At 41.0% G+C, this 27132-nt stretch overlaps 1 protein-coding gene across 10 annotated transcripts in view; it reads right to left on the bottom strand.

Moving 5' to 3' along the window:
* Positions 1-4806: 4806 nt before the first annotated feature.
* The window catches only part of LOC125450835 (tight junction protein ZO-2-like), a 121929-nt gene continuing 99603 nt past the window's right edge, over positions 4807-27132 (bottom strand). For 9 of the 10 annotated variants that reach the window (XM_048527148.2, XM_048527153.2, XM_048527146.2 and 6 more), the window contains exons 12-23: positions 26843-26951; positions 23554-23776; positions 20969-21153; positions 19892-19987; positions 19708-19787; positions 16940-17150; positions 15417-15517; positions 13657-13881; positions 12760-12873; positions 11270-11641; positions 9039-9118; positions 4807-5600 (exon numbers count right to left, since the gene is read on the bottom strand). In XM_048527148.2, the coding sequence (XP_048383105.2) occupies positions 5426-5600; positions 9039-9118; positions 11270-11641; positions 12760-12873; positions 13657-13881; positions 15417-15517; positions 16940-17150; positions 19708-19787; positions 19892-19987; positions 20969-21153; positions 23554-23776; positions 26843-26951 (1971 nt within the window). In that variant the 3' untranslated portion in view covers positions 4807-5425. The remainder of the gene's footprint in view (positions 5601-9038; positions 9119-11269; positions 11642-12759; positions 12874-13656; positions 13882-15416; positions 15518-16939; positions 17151-19707; positions 19788-19891; positions 19988-20968; positions 21154-23553; positions 23777-26842; positions 26952-27132) is intronic. The other variant, XM_048527147.2, reaches the window with a different exon arrangement.

The raw sequence follows: 27132 nt of genomic DNA, 5'->3' as shown, positions 1-27132 counted from the left end.
TCAATGACATCCTTTTCCTTAGAGTATTCCTACTTCCCTTCCATCTTGATCCAGGCCTAACTCTTTCTGGTATTTTCTATCCTTCCACTGCTGCTTCTGTGCAGAATCTAATCAACTCCTGTCTCCAGCCCTTCACCACATCTTTAATGCTTCATCCAGCCCCGACACTCTGCAAGTATGAGTGGTGGGTCCAGAAGTGCCCTTAACCATAATTTATTTCCTTCATCTTCCATCACATTCATTTTCCTAAAATGTGTGTTTTCAAAATTGGATTCATTTGCCTATGTTTCGTTTTGAAAAAAAATCAAAGTAGAAGTTTGCGGTGGCACAGTGGCTCAATGGTTTGCATGTTCTCCCCATATCTGCACGGGTTTCCTCCTAAAGTCCAAAAGATGTGCAGGTTACGTGATATGGTGTTGGGAAATTGCCCGTGGTGTCTAGGGATGTGTAAGATAGGTAGATTAGCCATGGAAAATGCAGGGTTACAGGGATAGGGTAGGGGGTTAAGTCTGCATGGGATGCTCCTTGGAGGGCAGTTGTTGACTCAGTGGGCTGAACGGCCTACTTCCACACTGCAGGGAACTTTGATTAGGTATTGTCCTTCCGTCTCTTAGATGTTAGAAAATGTAATTATTCCAGTTGCTAAATGTAAAAACAAACACTGGTGAGATGGGAAATGTTCAAAATTCAACATTTTAAACAAAATTTAGCAGCAGAAAAAATTCTTTCAGCTTAACGCAGTTTGAGGTTTACAAAACAGAAGCTACAACAGAAATGTAATCACATTCACTCCCACACCCCCCCGCCATAGCACCCTGCATAACTTCGTTTTTAAACATGCAAGGAACTTTACTGATTAAAGCTTTCAAAAGTTGTCCACTCAGCTCATAAATTTTGACAAATAACAGCTCAAAACTGCCAGAGACTAAAGGAGAATATACCACTTGGCTGAATGTAAATGCACACTCTCAGAATGCGGAGTTCAAACTCAACTAGGAGCACTGTAACTCTGGCTGAAAACAAAATCCAGTGTAAGCTTATACTTTTGGTAGAAATGGAGCTCCTGAAGTTTAAAAATAATCAGAAGATTAATTTAATGATGACTAATAGTGTAATGCCCAAAATGGCATTGGCTAATCCTATTAGACAAATGTGCTGTAAAACAATGGTTGCTATTACATCCTGCTGGTGTATGAGAAAGCGAAAAGCTTTCCTTTCAAACAGAAGAAGCCAATATTTTTAATTCACAGATAGTAGGGGGTAAAATGACAATGATGCCACTGGACTAATCTAAGTGCTCTGGTGACGTGGGTTCGAATCCCACCATGGCAGCTAGGGAAATTAAATTTCAATTAATAAATCTCCAACATCAAGTTAAATCATGAAATTTACACTTATCATTACTCTTGTAAAAACTGGTACGATTCACTTATCCTTCAGAGATCTACCATCCAGATCTACAGTAATATGGACAACTGTCAACTGCCTTCTGAAGTAGCCTAGCAAGCTGTTCTGTTCCGGATCATTAATGCTGGCAACACAGGACAGAGTATGGGCACTCACTGCCTGCCAGTTGTAGTGCTGAAGAATTGTGTACCAGAACGAGTATCTCTAGGTAAGGTTTTTTCAAAAGTGCAGCTCTGCTGCTGTATTAACAGGTCATCCAGACAGATATGGAAGATTACTCAAATAAGCCCTATAAATAGAAGAATTGAACAATTTACACCCCAGTCCTCCAACCTCCATCAGCATCCTCCTAAGCATTGTGTGAAATGAAGAACGCCAATAATACTATCAAACAGAATCAATTCACCAACATCCTACTCATCCATACTCCTGTTAACTGGATTTACCAGAGTTATTTACTTGTCTCAAAGTCCTGCTTCAGGTGGGCTGCAAGAGGGCGGTGAGCAGCTAGGTGCAGATGGAGCACAGAGTGAGACAAAGGGACATATGATACCAAGCCAAAGAGGAAGAAATGCTGATCAGAGAGGTGAAAATGGGTTGGCTATGCTGAAAGCAGCCCATGTCATAACAGGATCTGGGTGTGGGTGTGGGTCAGGAGATATGAAAGTGGCATTCAGACTCTAAAATCATTTGATATGGAGTCCTGAAGGCTCCAGGGTTCCCCGTGCAGAAAATTAGCTGCTGTCCTTCTAGCTAGTGCTGAGCCATGCTGGAGTCCTGCAACAAACCTGAGACAGAAATGTTGGCCATGGAACACAGTGGTGGGTTTAAGCAGCAGGCAACTGGAAGCTCAGGGTCATTCTTATAGAAAGAATGAGCTTTCTACAAAGTGGCTACCCAGTCTGCATTTCATCTCCCCAAAAGTAGAGGAATTCACAGAGTGAAGTAACAATAAATAGTTGCTTTCCCTGGAAGGTGTGTCTGGGGTCTTGGATAATGAATGGGGTAAGGAGGCAAATGGGCAAGTTTTGGACCTTCTATGATTACATGGTAAGGTGGGGAGGTGCTGGGAGCAGAGGAGTTGACCAGGGCATCCTGGGAGGTAAAGTGCCTATGAAATGTTAACGAGGAAAGGGACAGGAATGTGCCTGGTGGTGGTATCCTGTTGGAGGTGGTAGAAACGTTAGCTTGTGATCCTTGGGATGCAGTTTCTGGTGGTAGAAAGTGAGAACCAAGGGGACTGTTGTGGGAGGGGAAAAGGGGATGAGAGCATAAGTGCAGAAAATAGGTTGGACAAAGCTGTCAACCACAGTCAGAAGTCACATGATATCAGGTTATAGTCCAACAGGTTTATTTCAAATCACAAGCCTTCAAGATTACTGTTCCTTCATCGGGCGACAGAGGAGCAGCACTTCAAAAGTTTGTGATTTCAAATAAACCTGTTGGACTATAACTGATATCATGTGACTTGTCACTTTGTCCACGCCAGTCTGACACCTCCACATAGTCAACCAGAGGCACTGAGAATCCTCCGTTGAGGAAGTAGGTGGATGTTTGAGGCACTCGCAGATGGTGACATCATCAGAACACACGACAGAGATGGAGAAACTGGGAGAATGGAATGGAGTCCTTTGGGAAGCAGGTTGTGAGGATGTATAGTCTTGGAAACTAATGCAACCAGGTACGCAGTTAGTCCATAAGCAGGTTTAGCAGGAGATGGAAAGATTTCAGAATGTCCGTTCAAGGGTATCAAGTTTGAATGTCAAAGTTTTACATATTCAACTACTCTGCAAATAGAAACTTATTTCAAAAAAAAAATTGACAACTTGTGCACAAGTTGGGAAGAATACTTTCACTTGCCATAAGAATTTAACTTGAGCATTTGAACAGGGGATGGTTTTAACCAACTGACTCCACATGGTAAGCATGTTTTAAAACCCTCCAACACCCAATTCTGATCCATCTCAGATTTTATTAAGTGATAGTTCCAATAAATCACAAATATGTGCATGTATATACTGACTGACAGGTTTCCTACATTCCCACTTTTCCTACATCCACAAGTGTTTTGGCACATCCTGAGAATGCAATGGTCCACCATTTTAATGTGCTTTAGGGGAGGAGAAAAACCACCACTAGTTGCTGTTGGCCCTTGAATTCATGTGAAAAGCAGTTGACTTCCACTAATTGATCATATGACCAAGCTGCTAGGAGCTAAACGATAGTAGATCCCCATTTTCAGTTTAGAGTTTTAGATTGAGCTGACAAGAAGAAGCGTCTGTTTTCAGCAAAGTTCCTTTACAGAGTTCATGGTTAACACTGCTGCCTCGGAGCACCAGGGATGCAAGTTTGATCCTAGCCTCAGCCAACTGTCTGAGGAGTTTGCATATTCTCCCCGTACACGCATGAGTTTCCTCCAGACGCTTTGGTTTCCTTCTGCAAAAGATGTTCTGATTAGGTGGATTGGCCATGATAATTTGCACTATAACATCCAGAGATGTGTGGGCTGGGTGGATTAGCCATGGTTAATGCAGGGCTATGGGTTAGGGTGGGAGACCGGATTTTGGAAGGATGCGGAGAATTGGTAGAGGCCAAATGGCCTCTAATCTGCATTGCAAGGATTGTAGGATTTGAAATTCTGAATGCTGATTAAGAGTATAAACTCCTGAAGGACACCTAATAGTGAGTTCAAACTCGAAGCTTGTCAAACTGAGAACAGAAGGAAAGAAAGTGTGTTTTAGATAAGGCTCCAGAGTTGAGGAATAGTTGTTTCAGAACAATTCTGATGCAGAATGGTTACATTTAAGAATGCATCTGAATGTACTTCTGAATGGAGAGTTTACAACGATGGGATGTTTAGAAGAAATCTGAAGGGACAAGGTTACTGGAAATCAGTCAAAATCTCAAGAAATTTCAACGCTTCTATTAAATTTTGAGTATACTGGGATCAAATTATCCAATGCTGAAGAATTCAGACTTTTTGACTTTGAGGGCATAATCAGATGGGTGTAGAATGATAACTAAGTGAAAAACAACCAAATTAAGTCAGTGTTCAATGACCTTTTAAATAGATTTTATGCTAAACAGCCAGTTGGTGTTATTATTGATATTCAGGTATTGGTGTAATAAAATTCTTGTGACTTAAACATGAACTTTGTGGCTTCATTCGAAGTAAATATCTGGGTTTTCATAGTTGCAAGCTAAAAAAGCCTGACTGACGTCTACTGTTATCCTAACAATAAGTGTGACGAAAAAGACAAAATCTATTACGTATGATAGAAAATTTTAAAATAGGGGAGGTAAAGAAATGCATGGAATCTTCCAAACTGGGGTTTTTCAAACTTCATCTGTATCCCAGGGCCTTGGTAGTTTAAACAAAAAAGGGTAACAAGTGACACATAAAATACAATTTATTTTATTTGATCAGTTTAAAAACAATATCCTTTTCAATAGGTTAGAAGACAAAAAAAAACTGTGCAAAACACAGACACACACCAATTACAAATGGCAATACAAAATTAGATATTCTCTCTCTGGTCCCTACAACAGCTTTATACCACAATGGTTGATCAGTTAGTAAAATAAACCACTCAAAATCAAACCAATATCCAGTGTCATTACCATCACCAATTATATCTTTTTGTTCAAAAGAGAAAAGGGGGTATGGAGAAAGGCACTTGTGTTACTGTTCAGAACTTTAACTGCTTAAGAGTCTCTGGCCAGTTCGTACATTTTATTGTAATTTGCTCTTTGTCTTGAATTGTAACAAACTTCAAATCAAAATGGTGAAAAGGAAAACAAAAAACAGTAAAGGCAATTAGAATAGCATTTTGTAAAAGGTATAAAGTAGGTTACTCCATAAAGACCTATCAAAATAAAAACACTGCCACAAACACATAGCGAGTCAATCAGCAGCTGAAATTTCAGGCACCAACGGACCTGCTGTCCATTTCAGGCATTTTTTTTGCGTATGTAAATTTATGTTTTCAAAAAAATTTGGGTAACAAAATATTGCTTTCTACAATTCAGTGTCCCTGTATTTGGTTGGTTGCACTACATGTTGTCCATAGTAACCACGCTTTGAATGGTCAGCTAATTGCCTTCGATACTGCTCCTCCTCATCCTCATCACTGTAAATGGCTCCACTGGGGTCACGATAGGATTGTGATGGGGGCTTCTGTGGTTCAGGAGGCCTGGATTTTTAGGAAAGAACAAATATCCAGTCATTAAAAGTTAAATGGTCAAACGTTCTACTTTTCAGGATTTGTAACAGTGGAAAGCAACAAACAGATGCTGAAATAAAAAGGCAAAATGCTGCAGAAACTGACAGCATCTGTGGAGACAAAAGGTAAAGTTGAACTCAAAGCTATTTCTTCAAAATTCCGAATGGACAGCATCATTTATGTGGCACAAGATAAACAACTACCAAATTTAAAAAGTGTTTAGCTTCCTTTCTCTTTGGGAATGGATTTCACTTCTCACGCTTCCCCCTTTCCCTTCCATTTTTGTGAACTTACATCTACTCAAAAAATTTCTCCGCCAACTATCTTAACTCAGGAATTATACCACAGAAAAAAATACTTCCATTGACTGAAAGCTGTGGCATATCTGCAGATGGTGAAGAAAGTGTGATATAAAAATGCAAGTTCATTCATGCATTTATTCCCTATACCTTGGCTGATGCAAGTTTATGACTAGCTCATGGGAAAGAAAACTTGGAACGCTTTAATTTAGAACTTCCAAATTATCTTTAGATTTTCTCCAGCATGACGACACAATAACACCAAAAATTTATCCAAGACAAGATAAAGATATTGAGAATTTAAACAATAAAACATTCACATCACCATGCAAGGTAATCTTTCTAACCAGCTGGGATTCAGATTAAAACTGAAGGAGAAAACGCTGGAATCTATTATTAAAAGAAAGTTAGAGTAGGGCACGTAGAAAATTCCAATATAAATCAGACAAGTTAACATTGGTTTTACGAAAGGAAAAAAAAAAAAATCACATTTGGCTAATTCATTAGAATGAGGAAAGTAACAAAATATAGATAAAAGAGGAACCAGAGGATATACTATTGTATATATATATATTAGATATCAAAAGAAATATTTGATGGAAGTGCTATAAGCAAAATAAGAGCCCACAGTGGTGTGAGTAATACATTAGTACTGATGAATGATTAATTAGTTAACAGCAAGCAGTAGGCATAAAAGGAGTAATTTTTGAGCTAATGAGATGTGACGAGTAAAGTGCCACAAGGATCACTGCTGGCACCTCAACTAAATACAAATTATTTCAATGATTTTGATGAAATAATTGAATGTACGGTTGCTAAATTGCTGGTGATACTAAGATGGGTAAGAAAGCAAGTTGAACGTGACAGGACTTTACAAAAGGGATGTAGCTAGGCTAAGATGAGTGAAGAAAAATATTGATATGTAGGAAAAATATAAGCGTAATCACTTCAGCAGAGAGAGAGAGTCTGGCAGCATCTGTGAAGGCAAAAAAAAACCCATCCGTTAATGTTTTGGGTCCAGTGACACTTCTCCAGAACTGATGGTAGCTAGGAAAATGTCAGTTTATCCACAGAAGACAGGGGGGCTAAGGAGTAAACAATAGGTGGGGACAGAGCCTAAAAACAGAGAGCAGTTGGACAGACAAATGAGTTGCTAACAATCTGGCTTGGAGTGTGATTAGCTGTTAAAATGGAGACTGTTGATGGGTAACAGTAGGTGGCGTATAACGGCAGGCTTTGTGACAAGGCCCTGGTGTGCGGAGTAGGGGGCTAGGCCATGGGACAGTTCAGGCCCTAAAATTATTGAACCCAATGCGGAATCCAGAGAGTGCAGGGTCCCCAAGCGGAAAATGGAGGTGTTGTTCTTCCAGCTTGCGCTGACATTAGCTGGAACACTGCAGCAAGTCAGGGACAGAGATGTTGGCCGGGGAGCAGGGTGGTGTGTGGTTGTTAAAGTGGCAGGCAGTTCAGGGTGTTTTTTTGTGGGCAGAACATAGACATTCTGCAAAGTGGTCAGCCAGTCTACGCTTCATTTCCCCAATATAGAGGTGACCACATTGTTAGCAGCGAATGCAATAGACTAGACTGTATGAAATGCTGCTTCACCTGAAAGGTATGTTTGGGCCCTTGGATAGGGAGGACGGAGGAAGTAAACAGACCTAATTCAACCCTTAAAAAAAGTTCATCAGGTTTGAATCCAAATGCAACCACTAGGGAATGTTTGAGTGATAATGGGATCTGCAGATGCTGGAGAATCCAAGATAACAAAGTGTGAAGCTGGATGAACACAGCAGGCCAAGCGGCATCCCAGGAGCACAAAAGCTGACGTTTCGGGCCTAGACCCTTCAGAGACGTCTCTGATGAAGGGTCTAGGCCCGAAACGTCAGCTTTTGTGCTCCCGAGATGCAGCTTGGCTCACGAAGGAAAGTTTATCCATTTTCACAGTGTACTGACTTTCAGTTGAAACCACTAGATGGAGTGCCTTTCAAAAGGTTCGACTCTCCAGTTTAGGGACCCGAGAGAGAAACACAGCCGTGGAGAAACCAGTGTCAGCCAACACAGAACATTAACCTCAACAACCCGTCCCATTCCCATCCAGGAAAATAGCAGAACAGGAAGAGCCCAAAGCACTGGAGATTTTTTTAAAAATAATTCTTACCAATATATAAAAAGTGAACAGCAACAAGAATACAAATCGAAAGGAACTTGCAATCAAACTACCATAAAGTAAACAACCATGGTATAATGTGACCCAATCTGCAGATAATCAAAACAGTTAAATAAGGAACCTCTAAAACACACTGAGCAAGTCAACACACCTAGACTGCTTTCAAACTACTGATGCTGAGTGAATGAAAAATCAAAACTCAAGGGACACAGCAAAAAGAGGTAGATCAAGGCAGATCTGTACCTCAACCTCATTTACACACATTTTAACTGGGTTACTGAATACCCTTGCAGAACTATAACTGCAGTTTCAAAAACTTTAACTGACCCCAAACACTCTCCGGCTTTTGGCAGAAAGGAGGAAAAAAAAAAGAGTGGCTTTCTTTACCATCCACTACATGAAGTTGTGATTTTTTTTTTGTCTAAACTCTGAAGAACAGATCTAATTTTTGAAGATTCTGTCCCCCTTATCCTGCGCAGCTCCTGCAGGGGAAAAAACGTGTTTCTCTCTAAATAGCCTATCAACTTCTTTAAATCACAATAAAAAGTGGATGTCTGCATCCAATTCACAATGCTGACTAAAATGTACTGTTGGAAAAAGGTGGAGGACAGAGCGAGAGGCACAGTAAAAAGGAGCACTCAGTTGATAGATGGATTTTATTACTTGTTGTACATTTATATATTTCACCTTCTTGTGAATCTTTGCCTCCTCTACCACTCCAACAAAAAAACCTTGATCAGGGATCAATTAGTATTATAAAAATTAAGATTAATAGATATTTTTGTTGGGTTAAGAGAGTGTGCAAAACAAAATAAAAAACAGGAAAATGTTACAGAGCAAGTATTGATCAACCTAGATTTAAGTGGAGTAACAGATTCAAAAGGGGCTGAATGGCCTCCTCTCATTCCACCTTCTCAGAGATGAAGTATTATTTGGTCTTACCTTTGGAGATGGGGCTGTTCAGCTTTAGGTAGTTTTATAGGAACTGCATAAATATCTGCATTTCTCTGTGCTAACTCCAGCTGTAAATACAAAGAGAGAGTTTATTATTTTCAACTTAGATACTAGGACGTCTGCGTCCAATTCACAATGCTGACTAAATGTATCTGTTTGAAAAAGGTGGAGGACACAGCAACAGGCACAGTAAAAAGGAGTGCTCAGTTGGTATACAGATTTTGTTATGTGCTGTATATTTACATATTTCACCAAAAAAAAACTTGGACAAAATCTTAACTTCTGGCTTAATTTGAAAGCCAGCTGTAAGAGGGAAGATCTGTGTAAGGATTCCATGGAAGCCCTGACATGCGGACCTATGTAGGAATTGCACAGGTAGCTGAAATTGCACACACAGCCTTGCTGCTGAATGGAAGATCCAAGCCACTCAAGTGCAACAAAAAAAAGTCTAAATTCTTAAGCATTTGTCTTAAAGCCGTTCCCAATTTCCATGGGATATTTCCAAGTGAAACCTTGAAATTTTGTTCCCAATCCTATTGGACCTCATGGTGTAAAACAGGCTGTTTGATCCAATGTGCCAGTCCTGGCTCTTTGAAAGAATTATTTCATTATTCTCACTCATCTGCTTTTTTCCCACAATGATCCTTCAGTTCTTTCCCTCCCTCAAATAATTTATCCAATTTCCTTCTGAAGATTACGGTCAAACCTGCTTCCATTGGTGACACACAAAATCAGAACAACTTGTGTTTCAGCAAACAAGCCTCACCTAATTTGCATTTCACCTGCTAATGATCTTCACTGAACCAAACTTAAGAAGAGTGCAGATAATCAAAACAGTTAAATAAGGAACCTCTAAAACACACTGAGCAAGTCAACACACCTAGACTGCTTTCAAACTACTGATGCTGAGTGAATGAAAAATCCATTGAGTGAGGTCAACCAGGCTGATTATCAGTTTTTTATTCCATGACCACACTTTAAGCTCAGATCCATTCGGGGGGGGGGTTCAGGCGGAATAATTAAAGCCTCCGAGCAACTTCCAAAACTAGTTGTAATAAATTCTCTGAACTTGGCTAAAGAATGACTGCAAAGGCAGAATCTTCACAGAAGGAGTAAAATCACAAGCAAGGGTCCGTGCATTACTGCCCAACATGCTATTAAGTTGAGCAGAACCTGAACATAAAGCATGGTTATTTTGGCACCAGTGAGTTAGAATGGTGTTATAACAGATAAGGCAACGTTAGATCAAGTGAAGTCAAATCATACACTTCAATGGCAAGTCATCATTAATAGCAAGAGCTTCATGAATAATTGTCAGTTCTCTTGCACATAAAGGTGGGTTCCAGTTTTCACAGATGTGTTTTTAAAGGTTTTGACAGTCAACAATACCACTTTCTCACATTCTTGGAAACCACTAATCAAATGGCTGAATGAATATTCTATTAAGTAAGCAATACCAAGTGTTCACCAGCTCCTCTCCGGGTGGAATGAGTCACCATGCTGAGGGAACCCACTGGATTTTCACTCCATCGAGATCAAAAAAAGGGAAGCCAGGCAGGTAGCACGACAACGCATTCAAATAGCATCTTGAATGTAGGAAGGCATTAAGACATCTTATGAACAATTACCCAGCCAGAACCTGATATTGGATAATTGAATAGATTTTAGGGATGGTCTGAAGATGAGGGGGGAGAGAAAGAGAGAGAGAGAGAGAGAGAGAGAGAGAGAGAGAAAGAGAAAAAGAGAGAAAGAAAAAAGAAAGAAAGAAAAGGAAACGCACAACAAAAAAGCAACTGCTGCTGGAATTCCCACAGTAAGGTGCAGTAACGTTGAATCAGAGTATATATCCCAAGTCTTTGATGTTGTAGGGACCACCACCTATGCATCCTGCTGCTGCCAACACCACAGGGGAATTTACAACTATGTGACTCTTAAAAATAAGGGCTTTTCCATTAAAACAAAAAAAAAGTTCTCCCAGAAAGTGGTTAGTCTCTGAATTCTCTGGTCCAGAGTGCAGGGACGTTTAAGCCATTGAATATATTCAAACAAGTCAGACAAATGGTCGCTCTACAAGGGTGGTCTAGGATTACTGGGGATAGGTGAGAAAATAGAATCAAGGCAACAGCCAACGATCTCATTGAAAGCTGTTGTAGGTTCAAGGGGCTATCTTCATTGTTATGTTCTTAGGAAACCTTTAAATGGTGGTCGGAATGCCTTACTCTTGCATTCTGCGCTTCCTGAAGTTCTTGCATCCTCTGTACTCGAGCTTTGTGGTCCAGTTTCTCAAATATTTTCACCTTGCCCAGCACGGACTGCTGTTCATTGCCTTCACCCAGCTCCTCGCTCTCGTCGCCTTCCTCTTCACCCGAGGGCTGCACGACTGGAACAGCAGGTTTCAGCGCCGTCCGAACCCCAAAAGAGGGTTTTGAAGCCACGGGAGGGGGCTGAGGCTTGGAGGGTGGGGTGTCCTGACCACGGGGGTGCTCGCTGCTCCCAGGACTTGGGCTGCTATATCGAGAATCATGTCCGCGATTGGAATCGGGATACTGCCTTTGCGGCTCTTTTGGATACGAGTGTACTTCAACTTTTGCCTTAAAAATGGGAGAGAGAGAGAGAAAAAGAAAAAAAAAGAAAGAGAGAGTGTTAAAAATCAGATACAATTGCTATGATCTTCAACTGACACAGTCTCCAGCTTTAATATCACATCACAGTTTGGGCATAGCAAGATCCTAAACACCACCCCCCCCAAAAAAAAGCAAAAAAGTGATCATGACAAGATCTGGTTTTTAAGGGGGGGGAATAAGTAAATGCTGAAAATACTCAGCAGTTCCGTGCAGAGCAATGCTAACTTCAAGTGTACCACGTTGATGCTCTTCTATCAGAGTTGGGAAAACGGTAAAGAAACAAAAAGGTGCAGTGGTTGTGTTTCTGGGCCAGAAGTCATGGGTTCAAATCCTCCCTCAGGAGCTCTGAAAAAAAAAGGGACAGTGTGGAAGGCAAATGGGATTAAAATTAATCTCTTCCGCCTTCCACTGCACTTCACTACCAGCCATACAGTTGAGCTCCAAAGGTCATAGTAAACACCTCTATATTCTAAAATGCTGCGTAATTCCTACCTGTTACTCAAGCCGTTGGTTACTTCTCCTAATATTACTTTTTGCAGTCAAACTTTACTTTATACATATTACTGTGAAACATCTTTAGATATTTTATTTCAACTTGCATTTATACATTGCGGTTAATGTAATAAAGCATCCCAGGAAATGTGATAACAAACTGCATAAGGATGTATGGGAGTAGGTAACCAAAAGCCTGGTCAAAGAGGCAGGTTTTAAGAGGCACTTTCATCAGGAGGAAAGAGAAAAGTGCAGTGGTTCTAGGAGGGAATGCCGGAATTACGGCCCATGTAGCTGATAAAGATACCAAATGGTCAAGTGATTAAAATCTGAGATGTGCAAGAGGCCAGAGATGGAAGAGTGCAGAGATCTGGAAGGATGACAATACCGTACATGGTTCAATGAATAGGGAGCAAACAGGCCATGGGAGGGATTTAAGAGGTAGGAGTAATAATTTTAAATCTGGGGTGTTGTCAAACCAATAGGTCAGCAAGTGCAATAGGACTGATGTGTTCCGCTTAAAAATTATTTCAGTGTAACAAAAGCAACAGCAGATTTTGTGCAAAAATCAAGTAATTAACGATGCTCATTACCTTTGGAGGTTCAGGTTTAAAATCTGGAGGGGGGCTTGGATCTCTCAAGACTTCCCTGCTACCAGCTCTCCTCATTTGTCCTCTTGCTACAGCTGGTTCTGGACTCTGTTTCCGCTGAAAAGAAAGTCAGAATGTTATGGTGAAAAGGTACAGAATGGTCACAAGCTGCATGTAAATTAGTAATTCCCCTAAAGACTATAAAAATGCAACATTTATAATTCAACTCAACAATTTCCAGGGGCCCAATCTCAACAGAATTGGTCACTGTAGCCATGTTGTCACTTTAGAGCTATGCAATCTTGTACAAGTGCAAAATGAAGATAATAAAGGTATTTACTGATAAGGATAAAGTACTAAGAAATCAGTTCGGAAGGAGGGTCACTGTCCCAAAACATTAGCGCCGATTTCTCTCCAAAGAGGCTGCCAGACTGCTGAGTTTTTCCCAGCAATTTCTGTTTCTGTTTGATTTCCAGCATTCACAGTTCTTTTGGCTTTTGTGCCAAGAAGCCTTGTTGCACCAGGCAGGTCCAGTTGCATTTAAATGTTTGTAGGGTAGATTTGAAGAATCTAAAGCTTGGGCTCATAAGTACAAGATGGTCCTTCAAACACCCAGTTGTGATTTCACTCAGAACGATGGAGAGAATGTGCAATTGTTGGCGAAAACGAAATGAAGAGAACTGCTATATTTAAAAGGGGAAGTTGGATTGACAGGAGGGAGAAAGGAATAAAAGTGGATAAAGTGGGAGGAGACTCACATGCAACATGAAAACTGGTTGGGTCAAATGGCCTGCTTCTGTGCCGTAAAAGCTCAGTATAATTATTTAATGTATAGACGCCCTTCACATTTGAAGTTAAATGTTTGCTCCCAGGTACACATCTTGGTTGTGTTGCTCTCACCTCGTCGATATTTATTGGTTCTGATGATCTAGCCACAGAAGACACAGGAGGCTCATTGACTGGTTCATCCAGCTCATTATCTGTATAGGCTCCACCCTCTGTGTCCGTATCATCATAGTCACTCATGAGTCGACTGTCGCAGCTGAGGTAGTCAGCTCCCATGGCGGAGAGATAGGACATACGGTCATCATGCATCTCAAGGTCTTCATCTCCTAATCCATCAGCCTAATTTAGAAGGTAGGACAAGGTAGAGCGTCATCTTGAAAGAACAATTACATTCCCATCCATATGTGAGACACTTCTATTTCCCATCCCCAAAAGGTGAATACAGATCAACAATGTTGGCTTCTCTTTGTGGGGAAAGCAGTGGGGAGAACAGGAAAGGAATATTTACACAATCATACTTCCTCTTAAGAGGATGCTGGATTCCTCCAATTATTCCCCCTACAGCTTCAGAATATCTTTGGTTTTCTCCAACAGGAGAAAAGCAACCACGTGAATCATATTCTATATGGGGAAATACTAAAATATGCTCAGTTCCTCTTAACAGCAAGTAGGATTTTCCCAACAAAACTAAACTGTTGATCAAAATTTGATCTGGTCACTTTTGTCAAATCAGTACGTTACAGCACCAAAAGTTTTTCAAGTATGTTGCTAAATCACATGTATTAGAGCTCAAAATCCTGGTCTCTATTCCAGAACACAAGTTGTGTTCCAGTATTACCTGCAATTGCAAATGGCTGTGCTAATTGTTCAAAGAATTCATATGATTTGGGAATAGTAACAATACAAGACTATATAACAGTTAACTGGGGTTAATATGCTTCAATGGCCTATCAACTCTTCCAGTTTCAGGTTGGAAAGTACCTAATTGCAGTTACCTAGAACATACCATAAAATACGGTGCAGTTAATAAGACAACTTGGATAGCCCATTGGGAAAATCCTAAACAATGACACACTTTTTAAACTATGCACTATTATTACTTTGCAGGAGGCATATTTAAATTATGACTAAGGTTAATTAATGACAGAGTCTACAGGGAAGAAGTGCAAGTTCAGTTATGGTCACTGGTGTGTGTTGTGGGAGGGTAGTGGTGGTAGAAGAAAACTGAACAAAACTTGCACTTAATTGAAATGTAGTTAATCTAAAATGAATGGTCGGGTAGATGGTGGGGGAACGAGAACACATACCATACACAGAACACTTACTCTTATCCAATTTTCTCTTAAGAGGAGCAGCCTGTACATCTTCTTAAATGCGGTCATTCTTTTGCAACACAAACGTGTTAATTACTGACTAGCACAGCTCAAGTTAGTTAATAAATTTTATAGAAGGAACCAAGAAACGTTTTGGCTCCATTGATAATGAAATACTGCATTAATTAAACAACCTGTTTGATGAAACTGCAGTTGACATTATGATTTTCTTGTGAGCTACACTACGAGTAACAGAAAAAAAGTGAAGGTAGTGTTACAATAGCCTTCCTCGACAATAGGGGTGATCTCTCACAAAAGAATGACAGCAGGAGAGACGACTGGTGATGGTTTAACCAGAGGGTCACCAAGCCTCGAGAGGTTTAGAAGGACAGTTCTTCGTGGTAACCTCAGCTGGTATGGGAATGTATGACTGACTCTAATGTATATTATGACTAGTAAACACTGTGTGTAACCATTGCTATCCTGAAACAGTTATCATTAACCTAGGGAAGAAATAGTGGTTCAGCAAGCCAGGCAATGCGAGACTCATTCAACACATACCTTGCCTTCTGAAACCCAAACCGCTGAAGCCTGGTGATCTCTTATCAGATCCTTTAGTAATCCATACCAACCATCGTGTGAGGAATTCAAATCAATTGTCTCTAATATTTTAAAAACAAACAAGAAATTCTCCTTCAGCCACACAAGAATTTGGAAGCAAGTGCATTAAGAGGAAAAAGAAAATTTGGAATGACACTACGATGCACTAGAGAACAAACTGAGATACATCTGTGATTAGCAGTTTAGGACAATCTTCAAGCCAATACAAGAGCAATTACACAGACTTTATGCCACAAACAGGCCATTCTGCCCAAATGGTTTGGACGAACATTTATACTCCACTCAGACTTTCTCCCATCTATATAACAGCAAATCAATATCAGGATTGAATAAATCCTCGGTTTCAAACCTATCTATTGCATAATCGGAGTCTCAACATTTTTTTCTCTCCCCTGGATATTCAGGCTGGATGAGAAGCGAGGAAAGCGGGGCCTCCACTCAAACAGTTTCTCCCACTTTAATTTTTCAGCCAATGGGCTTTTGAATATGTCTCCCACCAATTTGTTCAGGGAACATAGGTATCAATGGCTAGGTCAGTATTTCATCACCTGCACCCAATTCCTTTAAAAGGTGGCACTGGTGAACTGCCTTCTTGTGTTGCTGCCATAGGATGTAGGTACACACAAAAATAGACAGTTATTAGAATTAAACTGACGGAACAGCAACATATTAACAAGTCAGGATGGTGAGTGGTTGGAGGGGAATTTGCAGACGGTGGTATTTTCATGTATCTGCTACCCCCTGCCCTTCTAGGTGGAAGTGATCGAGAGTTTGGAAGGTGCTGTCACATGATGAATTGAAAATTGCTTCAAAGAGCCAATACAGACAGAATTGACCAGATGTCATCTTTGTACTTTACTTGGTTATTTTGATTTAAATATTCAATTTATGGGTCCAGCATTTATTGCCCATCCTTAGTTACTCTCAAGTCGGCAGTACCGCCCTAATTAAGTGAATGCCATAAAAGGAAAGGGAGGGACTTCCAGGATTTTGGCTCAGCAACAACAGCATATTTTCAAGATAGGACGGTGAATGGTCTGGAGGGAACTTGCAGGTGATGATGTCTATGTATCTGCTGCCCTGTCCTTCTGAATGTGGGTTTGGAAGGGGCTGTGTACAGAGGCCTGAATTTCTGCAGAGTCATTTAGATGGTATGCTACTGAACACCGGTGGTGATGGAAGGAGTGAACGTGTGCAGATGTAGTGCCAATCAAGTGGGCTGCTTCGTCATGGATGGCGTCAAGCTGCTTGAGCAAAAATTGGAGGTGCACCATCCAGGAGAACGGGGAGTTTTCCATTACAGTCCTGACTTGTGCCTTCTAGTTGGTTGACAGACTTTGGGGAAATCAGGAAGAGTTACTTACTGTAGGATTCCTAGCCTCTGACAATCTCTCAGCCAGTATTTATATGGCTAGTTTAATTCAATTGTACCAAACAATAGTGCATTGAATAAGATTCCTTACCTGTAAAAAGATAAGAACAGCTCTTTCTTAGCTTGACTGCCTGATCATAGAGTTTCTTGGAACTCTTGGTAGAGCCTGGATTCAGTCTCTGTCTCATGGTTTTAACACCTTGCTTGCTGTCTGGATTGAAAAAGATGACGATGGGGTACCACTGTGTATAGTTCAGCAGATCCACGGCCTTGGGTGTTACATCCAGCAAGGCATGCTTGTCCTGTTCACACAAGGTGGGCAATGTCAACACTATGAAATACATGATGGACAAATTAAGCATGCATGTCTCTTGGGAGAAAAAGGGTTAAGGAGAATGGGACAAACCATTCAATCCCAAGCACTTTCTTCCACTCGAATAGATTATAGCTGATCTATCCATCTATCTGCCTTGTATTCTTTACACCAACAGAAAAGTTCCACTGGTCTCAGCTTTGGCATTTCTAACTGGCACAGCGTCTCTCCGCTTTGTGGCAGAGTTCCACCTTTCCACCATCCGTGTATACAACTACCTTTCTCCTACAGATGCCAAAATAAAAGAGATTTACTTTTTTTGAAGTTCTTAAGAATCTAAAATCTTGCAATTCAAGGTGGGGTGCAAAGAGCATGGTTACTGCTCATAGTAGGGGCCATTCAGCCCATCGTATCTGGGCTGGCTCTCAGCAAGTACAACCCAGCCTACGCCATACACTCAGTTTTAAAAACAGAACTTCTCCCGGATTTTTGGGAGACTCAGACAAGGCACAGGTCGTGATACTTCCATTGTGCAGGATAGTCATAAACAAGAGCAATCATTTATCATGCTGTTCCTCAACCTATACAGGTTTGGAAAAGGTTCCTGGCACTTTAGATTCTCCTTTGAGCTGCTCTCAGTGTTAGGCATTGTGTATCAGAGGGCAATGCTCAGTTTCCTGCTCTTTCTCAATCCTCCAATTTATTTCATAAGCCAGTTCAAGTCCAAGGCTTCCAAACACAGAAGCCTTGGATTTCCTTTCTATCAAGGTAGTTGTATGTTATTATTTACAGCCAGCTTTCAGATAGCTGCAAGGGCCTCACTAATTGAGTGAGATGTTGGGAACCCCCAACTGAACAAGAACATAAAATTGATTTTCCACAAATTTCTAATTAAAGCCAAATGTAAACACTTTCCAAAAACCTGGTCAGTGACTCAAACGGCAGTCCTTTTCGCTCAGAGCCCAGAAATCATTACTTGAAGGCTTGCTCCCAAGTCTTCACAGCAATACAATCCAGGTGAGATTTCATTGTTACATTGACAGAATGCTGCAATTGTACCAAACAATAGCAAGCAGGGAGGTTAATCTGAACTCTCATCTACCCTCTCAAGTGGCATTATTTCTTGAAGCACAGATATTCTCACCTGATCTCGATAGTCAATATTTATCCTGGAAAAACCGTGGAATGGATGATTCGGTTACATGGCTGTTTGCAGGAAGTGTGTGAGAATTAGTTGCTGTGCTGTCTACATTATAGCAGTGAATACAACAATAAAAACATTTGTAGTAAAGTGTTTTCGGGTATCCGTAGGCTGTGTATATAAATGTGCCTTTTCTCCTGCTGCGCTGATTTACAAATGCATCTGTTTGGTAGAAAAAAGGAATCCTACTGCATTTTTAAAATAATGATTAAATGCTGAATGCTCTGCTCCGGTTTCAAGTGTAGATTACAGGATGGAATCATATTTATTAGTGTTAAGCGGGATTATTCAGCTCCATGAAGGATATTGAAAACATGCATGTCAGGCCTTCCTACATATTCTAATTAGCATTGAAATCAAAGTTATCAGAAGCTGCTAATTGCAAGTTTCCAGTTTCTTCAAGCCAAGTAACACGTTGCTCCATACTTCCCACTCCCTCCCCACGTACTACAAAGATCACTTTTCACAGGCAAAGGGATTTCCTTCCTTGAACAATTGAAACATGATCCTTGCATCGAACAAAGAGAAAAAAATCAATAACACTACCAGAAGGCTAGGTAGGCAATTTGCTTAGTAGCTTCTGCATCAATATCAATACAATCCAATGACTGGAGGTCAACGAATACAATCACGGAATATCTTAATTTTCTTTTCAACCCCACACAGAAAGTAACAAGATTGTTGACACCAAGGTCCAAAACAGTCCACTTGATCTAAATCTTGTCCACGGTGCAAAATAGCAGGCTGTATATCAAATACGAAAATGCAGAGCAGCAGCTACCAATCTTCCTCTGACTTTCTAAATTGTCAGGGTCTACCACCTAGCAGGACAGAGGCAGCTGAAATACAAGAACACAGCTTCCTGCAAATTCCCCTCAGTCATGTGCCAGCCTGACTTGGAATTATTTAATCTTTCCTTGAATGTACTGGGCCAGTTTCCTGAAAGTCCCTTCCTGACAGCACTATAATTGCACTTACGCCTCATGGACTAGTGATTCAAGGGAGTTTGCTACCATGTTCATGGGAAACCGGGATGGGCGATAAAAAAAAATTTGGCCAGGCCAAAGAAAACAAAAATTTCACATTTCAGAAGTCTGTGCACTTGTCCAGTTTTTTAAACCCACCCAGATTTAACAATTTTATAAATTAACAGATTCTGTGTAATATACAGTCAACTTTGCAATTCCTCTATTCCTAAGAAAAAATGTATTCCTCCAATTCTGCCCCAAGTATCCTAGATTTTTTTTTAGTCACATCACTCACTAGCTGCCATGCTTTTCCTGTCTGGATTTTATTATTGCCAAAAGGTACAGTAAAATTCAAGTCAATGCCCAATTATTCTTACCTCTTCAATGATCTGTCTGACTGTGTTTAATCGAACTACACCTGTTGACTTCTCAGAGCCTGCGTCCCTCGGTTCAGTTTCTAAGATATTAAAATTTACCATCCAGTTAATGCTCTTATGTAGACACACAGTGTGGACATGCATTGACTAGCGTCAATTACATTTGAGTCAACAGTTTACTTACTGGCAGTTTTGTAGTCATCAGGTAATTCTGCAGCCAGTTTCTCTGTTGCAATGTCAGCGATGGGCCCAAAGAGCACCACAGGCCTCCTAAAGCCAGCTAAATTTACAAAGGGCACATAAACAGAAACATACATTGTTAAAAGGGTTCAGATTTAAAATACAGATCTTTTCTTTGTCCTGTGGAATTACATTTTGCAGATGTCGACTGGAGGGGATAAATAATTACCAGGTCACTGAGAATAACACCTGTACTTATAAAAAGATCTTGTGACCACTTTGTATCTGCCATAGGGAACACATGGGATGAACATCTCATCTGGAAGACTGCACCTCTAGAAATTCAGCATTTTCTCTCAGAGGCACAGAAGTACCAGTCTAAACAATGTGCTGAAGTCTCCTGGGTGGGATTGACCAAATAGAATTTTAAAAAACTGCCCTCATGGGATGAGGGCATCGCTGGCCAGGCAGTGTTTATAGCCCATCCCTAATTGTCCAGAGGGCAGTTGAGAGTCAACCATATTGCTGTGCGTCTGGAGTCACATGTAGGCCAGACCAGGTAAGGATGGCAGTTTCCTTCCCTAAAAGGGCATTAGTGAACCAGATGGGGTTTTCAGACAAATCGACAAGGGCTCCTCTCATTTTTGGGCGGGGGGGGGGGGGGGGGGGGGGGGTGCGTGTGCGCGTGCCGGTGGTAATTTAACCCAAGGGTCATCACACCAGGGCTAAGGGGAGAAGTTGCGAAGGAGATTCTTTCACGGTAACCTCAGCTGGTGTAGGAACTGACCCCTTACTGCTGGCATCACTCTATGCTACATTTTATAGTAGGTTGAAGATCATGGTATACACAAATAGTCAGTGCTGTAATATTTATACAAACTGAGGCTTCTCTACTTTCACCCTTCAATCTATTTCGAATTAAAATCAAAATGGTCTTCTTTTGGATTTACAACGTACATATTGGTTCACAGCTCATTTCCTAGGGGAGTAAAACCGGAAAATCTAATTACTTCTGAGGGAAAAACAAAAGACAAAACAATTGTCACAAGATGCACGCAACTAAGAGACCAACTTCTCGTACCCTCACGAAGAACAACTCTCTCGTAAGCTGGGAACTTAGTGCCGACTGGTATGGCTGTAAGGTCCTCACGACTCTTCCGAAGATTTTTCTTCATTGCTGCTCTCTGGCCTCGCGACCTCCAAAAATCTCCGCGGTCACTCGTACTCGCTTTCTGGACATTCTGCACATTGGCCATCTGCTCGGCTCTGGCAGGAGAGATGTACAGTTATTACGCAGGTACAGTTCACAAACTGAACCGAGTGCTGTGAAAATCAACCGTGATAGTCACCACATCTCAGTTTAAACACAGAAAAACTGAAGTCATTCAGACAAAGAAAATCCATCATTTATCTCAAAAATATTCCCACCTTTTTGCTTAAAACAATAGAGCATTGTTAACATAGAAATTGGAGCAGGAATAGGCCATTTGCTCCCCACTACCGCACCCCCAGCAAGCCTACTCCAACATAATGGCTGATCATCCAAATCTGTACCCATTCCTGCTTTCTCCCCATAGGACTGAAGGGACTGAACGCTAAGAATGATATCTAACTGCTTTTTGAAAACATTCAATGATTTGCCCTGAATTCTGCAGAAAATTCCACAAACTTACCAATCGCTATGTAAAGAAATGTCTCCTTATCACAGTCCTCAAAGGCCTACCCAATTTCCTTAGGAGGACCCCTGGTTCTGGAGTCCCTAGTCATCAGGAACAGCCTCCCTATGCTTATCCTGTCTAGTTTGGTTACAATTTTATAGGTTTCCATGAGATCCCTCATTCTTCTGAACTCCAGTGAACGTAGATGCGGTCTCTCCTGGAAACAGACCCTTTGGTCCAACTAGTACATACTTATATTCCCAAACTCAACTTGTCCCACTTGCCTTTGGTCCATATCCTTCCAACCCTTTCAAGTTCATGAACTTGTGTACAGGTCCTTTGGGCATGTGTACAGGTCCTTTGGGCATGTGTACAGGTCCTTTGGGCATGTGTACAGGTCCTTTGGGCATGTGTACAGGTCCTTTGGGCATGTGTACAGGTCCTTTGGGCATGTGTACAGGTCCTTTGGGCATGTGTACAGGTCCTTTGGGCATGTGTACAGGTCCTTTGGGCATGTGTACAGGTCCTTTGGGCATGTGTACAGGTCCTTTGGGCATGTGTACAGGTCCTTTGGGCATGTGTACAGGTCCTTTGGGCATGTGTACAAGTCCTTTGGGCATGTGTACAAGTCCTTTGGGCATGTGTACAAGTCCTTTGGACATGTGTACAAGTCCTTTGGACATGTGTACAAGTCCTTTGGACATGTGTACAAGTCCTTTGGACATGTGTACAAGTCCTTTGGACATGTGTACAAGTCCTTTGGACATGTGTACAAGTCCTTTGGACATGTGTACAAGTCCTTTGGACATGTGTACAAGTCCTTTGGACATGTGTACAAGTCCTTTGGACATGTGTACAAGTCCTTTGGACATGTGTACAAGTCCTTTGGACATGTGTACAAGTCCTTTGGACATGTGTACAAGTCCTTTGGACATGTGTACAAGTCCTTTGGACATGTGTACAAGTCCTTTGGACATGTGTACAAGTCCTTTGGACATGTGTACAAGTCCTTTGGACATGTGTACAAGTCCTTTGGACATGTGTACAAGTCCTTTGGACATGTGTACAAGTCCTTTGGACATGTGTACAAGTCCTTTGGACATGTGTACAAGTCCTTTGGACATGTGTACAAGTCCTTTGGACATGTGTACAAGTCCTTTGGACATGTGTACAAGTCCTTTGGACATGTGTACAAGTCCTTTGGACATGTGTACAAGTCCTTTGGACATGTGTACAAGTCCTTTGGACATGTGTACAAGTCCTTTGGACATGTGTACAAGTCCTTTGGACATGTGTACAAGTCCTTTGGACATGTGTACAAGTCCTTTGGACATGTGTACAAGTCCTTTGGACATGTGTACAAGTCCTTTGGACATGTGTACAAGTCCTTTGGACATGTGTACAAGTCCTTTGGACATGTGTACAAGTCCTTTGGACATGTGTACAAGTCCTTTGGACATGTGTACAAGTCCTTTGGACATGTGTACAAGTCCTTTGGACATGTGTACAAGTCCTTTGGACATGTGTACAAGTCCTTTGGACATGTGTACAAGTCCTTTGGACATGTGTACAAGTCCTTTGGACATGTGTACCTGCATCCACCACTTTCTCTGGCAGCTCATTCCGCATACGAACCACTTTTTTAAAATTTCCCCTTTAAATCTTTCTCCTCTCACCTTTAAAATAATGTCTCCTGGTCGTCAGCTCCCCGACCTCAATGTCACATCTTTAAACCAAGCATTCACAAATCAGGGACAACAACGTCACCAACAAATCCACATTTCAGAGCCGCTGGAAATAGGTTTCTGGATGTTGAGGAAAGTCAAATTATCCCCAAAAAGGTCAGATTGGGAAGGAAAAGTGGGAGGTAGAAGATCAGCCAGAATCCCATTGAATGCCTGAGCAGATTTTGTTTCTTAAAAAGACCAAAATTTTTGGTATCGCTCATTCTTTTTTGGAAAAGGAATGAAAATGGTACCGACTCCTCATGTAATTCTTCAAAATTTACCTGCTTTTGTTTGGAATGATTCCTTTCTCCAGTTGTTTGATGTTGTCGGAACCAATCCTTACCGCTAACCAATTCCCCAGCTTGCCGTTGTATAGAGTATCTAAAACCTTGAACACGTCCCCGCGGCTGAAATTCAAACTTTGTGGACTCTCCTTTTCATATTCGAAGTGGGTCCTAATGTAGAACGAGTCACCGCGGCCAGAGCTGATAATCTCTTTGTACACTAGCAGAAAAGAGGAAAATGAAGTAGGTGTAGGTCACCAACTGAAGTGAACAATTTTGCTTTTATCATCCTCAGTTGCCAACTTTATGTATGCTGGAAACACAATAAAAAAAGCAGAGATAATTGCCCAGTAAAATAATGACCAGTTACAGGTGTCAACATATTTAGAAGATACTGGACAATCCCTTCATTCACAGCTTGGCTTCATCTTAGAGTTTCCATTGTCTAAAATGAGGGAGTTTAAAAGAATCTGGAAAGTCAGGATCATTTTAACTGGTTCAGTCAAATAAATGCACAGTCACTACCAGGACAGGGCAGGAATTCTGCAGTAGCCAACTCACCCAAAATTTTGTCCACTGTTTACAAGGGACAAATCAGAAGTGCGTTAACATGGATGCAACTACAAAACTCAACAAACAACAACATCCAGGATAAAGCGCCTCACTTGATCACTACTCAAAACCAATCCTCTGCCATCTGGTGCACTGTCGGCAACTGTTGCAATTGTAGTGAGAACCATCTACACAAAGCACAGCAGCAAAACACCAAGGCTGCTTTGGCAACATCTGCTAAATCTATAAACTCCACCACATGGAAGGACCAGGGGCAGCAGACAAATGGAAAATCCTCCATCCAAAAGGTTCCTTCCACGCCACGTCTTGACTTGAAAAGATACCACTAATCCGTTGCTCCAGCTTAGTGACTACCCCTCCCTCTCAAAGGCATCCCTATACCATGTGAACTAGTGGTTCGAGGTGGTACTTCAGTAACATATTCCCCAGGGAACATCGCAGATGTTTTCGGTCACTTTGTGCCATTTCAGCCCATCATGTTCACACCACCTCTTCAAACAAGCACAGTAACCTGCTGTCAACCTCCTGTTCAACATGTCCTCTCCCCACCCCTACTGAACTCCTGCACATTATTTCTATCCAGATAATTAGCCATATCCTCTTCAATGCCTAATGCCTCAACTTAGGAATGCGCATTAAATGCCAACGTGGGGGATGTGAAATCTGAATTTGATTTTTTTTTAAAATCTGGAATTCAAAGGTCACCATGCAGATGGCAGACCCCCTTTCCTTGCCTGGTCTGGCCTACAACTGCCTGCAGATCCACAAGTGTGGTTCATTCTTAACTGACCTCTGATACTCCCCTAGCAAGCCACTCAGATCAAGGGCAATTAGTGTTGGGCAAAACATGCTGGCACAGAGGCATCCACAATCCTGTGATCAAATTTCCTTTTTGTTTTAAACTTTGCAAAGCTGCACTTATATCTTTGTTTGCTATGCCTTACAGAATTCATTTGTTTTTTATTTTTGAAATTCAATGGAGCTGTGTTTGGATGCCATAACCTTTTGCACTTGGTGCCAGTTCCACCTATTGGTAAATAGCCAGTGTAGCTAATGCAGAATAGACTTTTTTCCTAATGGATTTTATTGGGAGTGAGCTAGCATTCCTGTTGACTAGATTCACATGACACACATTCCATGAATTAACTTTTTAAAAAGTGTTTTCTACTGTCTCTTCTTTTGAGATGATCGCTTCCTTAAAATGGAGGCTGAATCAAGTAAAAACAAAAATCACTGATGACGGCTAGTAATTGTCCAATATATTCCACCAAGATCTAATTCCACCCCTTCACTTGGTCACTTTGGTAATTACTCTTTGCAGTCCATAGCAGGGGCCACAGTGAATTTTTTTTTTAAAAAGGCTGCATTTAATTGGCAACAGCACCACCAAGGGGAGCAACCTGTACTGAGGCATAAAATTGGAACGTTGCTTCAGGTTTAACTTGCAAATAACTACAATGCCTTCCCGCAGGAAAAGGGAATCTAGTCAACAGGAACGATTGCTCCATCCACTAGGAAAATGGAAGTCTATTCTGCATTAGCTACACTGGCTATTTACCAATAGGTAGAACTGGCACCAAGTGTAAAAGGTTATGGCATCCAAACACAGCTCCATTGAATTTCAAAAATAAAAAACAAATGAATTCTGTAAGGCATAGCAAACAAAGATTATAAGTGCAGTTTTGCAAAGTTTAAAACAAAAAGGAAATCTGATCACAGGATTGTGGATGCCTCTGTGCCAGCATGTTTTGCCCAACACTAATTGCCCTTGATCTGAGTGGCTTGCTAGGGGAGTATCAGAGGTCAGTTAAGAATCAACCAAACTTGTGGATCTGCAGGCACTTGTAGGCCAGACCAGGCAAGGAAAGGGAGTCTGCCATCTGCATGGTGACCTTTAAATTCCAGATTTTAAAAAAAAAAGTCATCAAATTCAGATTTCACATCCCCCACGATGGGATTCATTGCCACATCTCCACAACATTAGCCTAGGGCTCTGGATTACTACTCCAGTGGCATTCCTGCAACATCACTGCTTCACCAAAATGCCTGTCAAAAATGTTCCTGGCAACTGGTATTGATACTGTATTGTAGTGAATCTGTGCAGATAGATCACAGTAGCCACCTTTAAAGGCAGTACCTTATCTTGGTGTTGGGAATACATTTTTTTCTTTTTAAAATAAAAAATCAACCCACAAATCAAATTTTCAATTGGATGCAATTTCTCAGCCAGAAAGTCAACTTCCACAGTAGATAGCTTAAAAAAAAGTATGAACGTAAGCAGTATAAAAATTAAGATAGGATGTTTGAAGCTGAAGTAAAATATACAGGGACTGATTGAGGGCATTGGAAAATACAAAAGCGCATTTTAATATAAAACCACAAATATTTGATACATTATTAATGTCCCAGGTTTGGAGGCGTTTTACGATTATATATTATGGCCAGTTTCAGTACCAGCACTTAGAAGTTTTATTGTAAAAGAGATGGATGTCAGGCAGCTGGAATCCTGCAGAACTTTGAGCAGTGTCTAAGTAGTCAACAGCATGAAAATTTCATTTTTGTAATAAAAGGGTTATTGAAAGTAAGAAGTGCCGAAGCAAAATACCGGTGTGAGCCTGCAACAAAAAGCCCTGAATGAATTCATCTGTGTAAACAAAGTTTTACTGTCCAGTCTCCTTTTACTGAAGGAAACAGCTTTTGGCAAGTTACTTACCATCGTATTTGCTCTGAGCAAGAATGATCACATCATCACCCTTGGGGATTTCTAAAAGGTAGAGGACAGCTTCCTCACGCACAATACTACGGAAATCCATAGAATTGATCTAGTTGAAATACACAGATTAAATACAGAAATGATAACATTATTACCCATCTGTAAAATTCATAGACTTACTCACTGCAGAGAAAATAAGCAACAAAGGCCAATATGATCAACGATGCTCCGGGCTGAATTCTCCTTTTACTCCATTATTCATAGAATCACATACCACAGAACAGTGTTGT

This window comes from Stegostoma tigrinum, chromosome 3 (assembly GCF_030684315.1).
Source record: "Stegostoma tigrinum isolate sSteTig4 chromosome 3, sSteTig4.hap1, whole genome shotgun sequence".
Classification (NCBI taxonomy): Eukaryota; Metazoa; Chordata; class Chondrichthyes; order Orectolobiformes; family Stegostomatidae; genus Stegostoma; species Stegostoma tigrinum.
The sequence above is the reverse complement of the archived record's forward strand: the minus strand, read 5'-3'. Positions and strand labels throughout refer to the sequence as shown.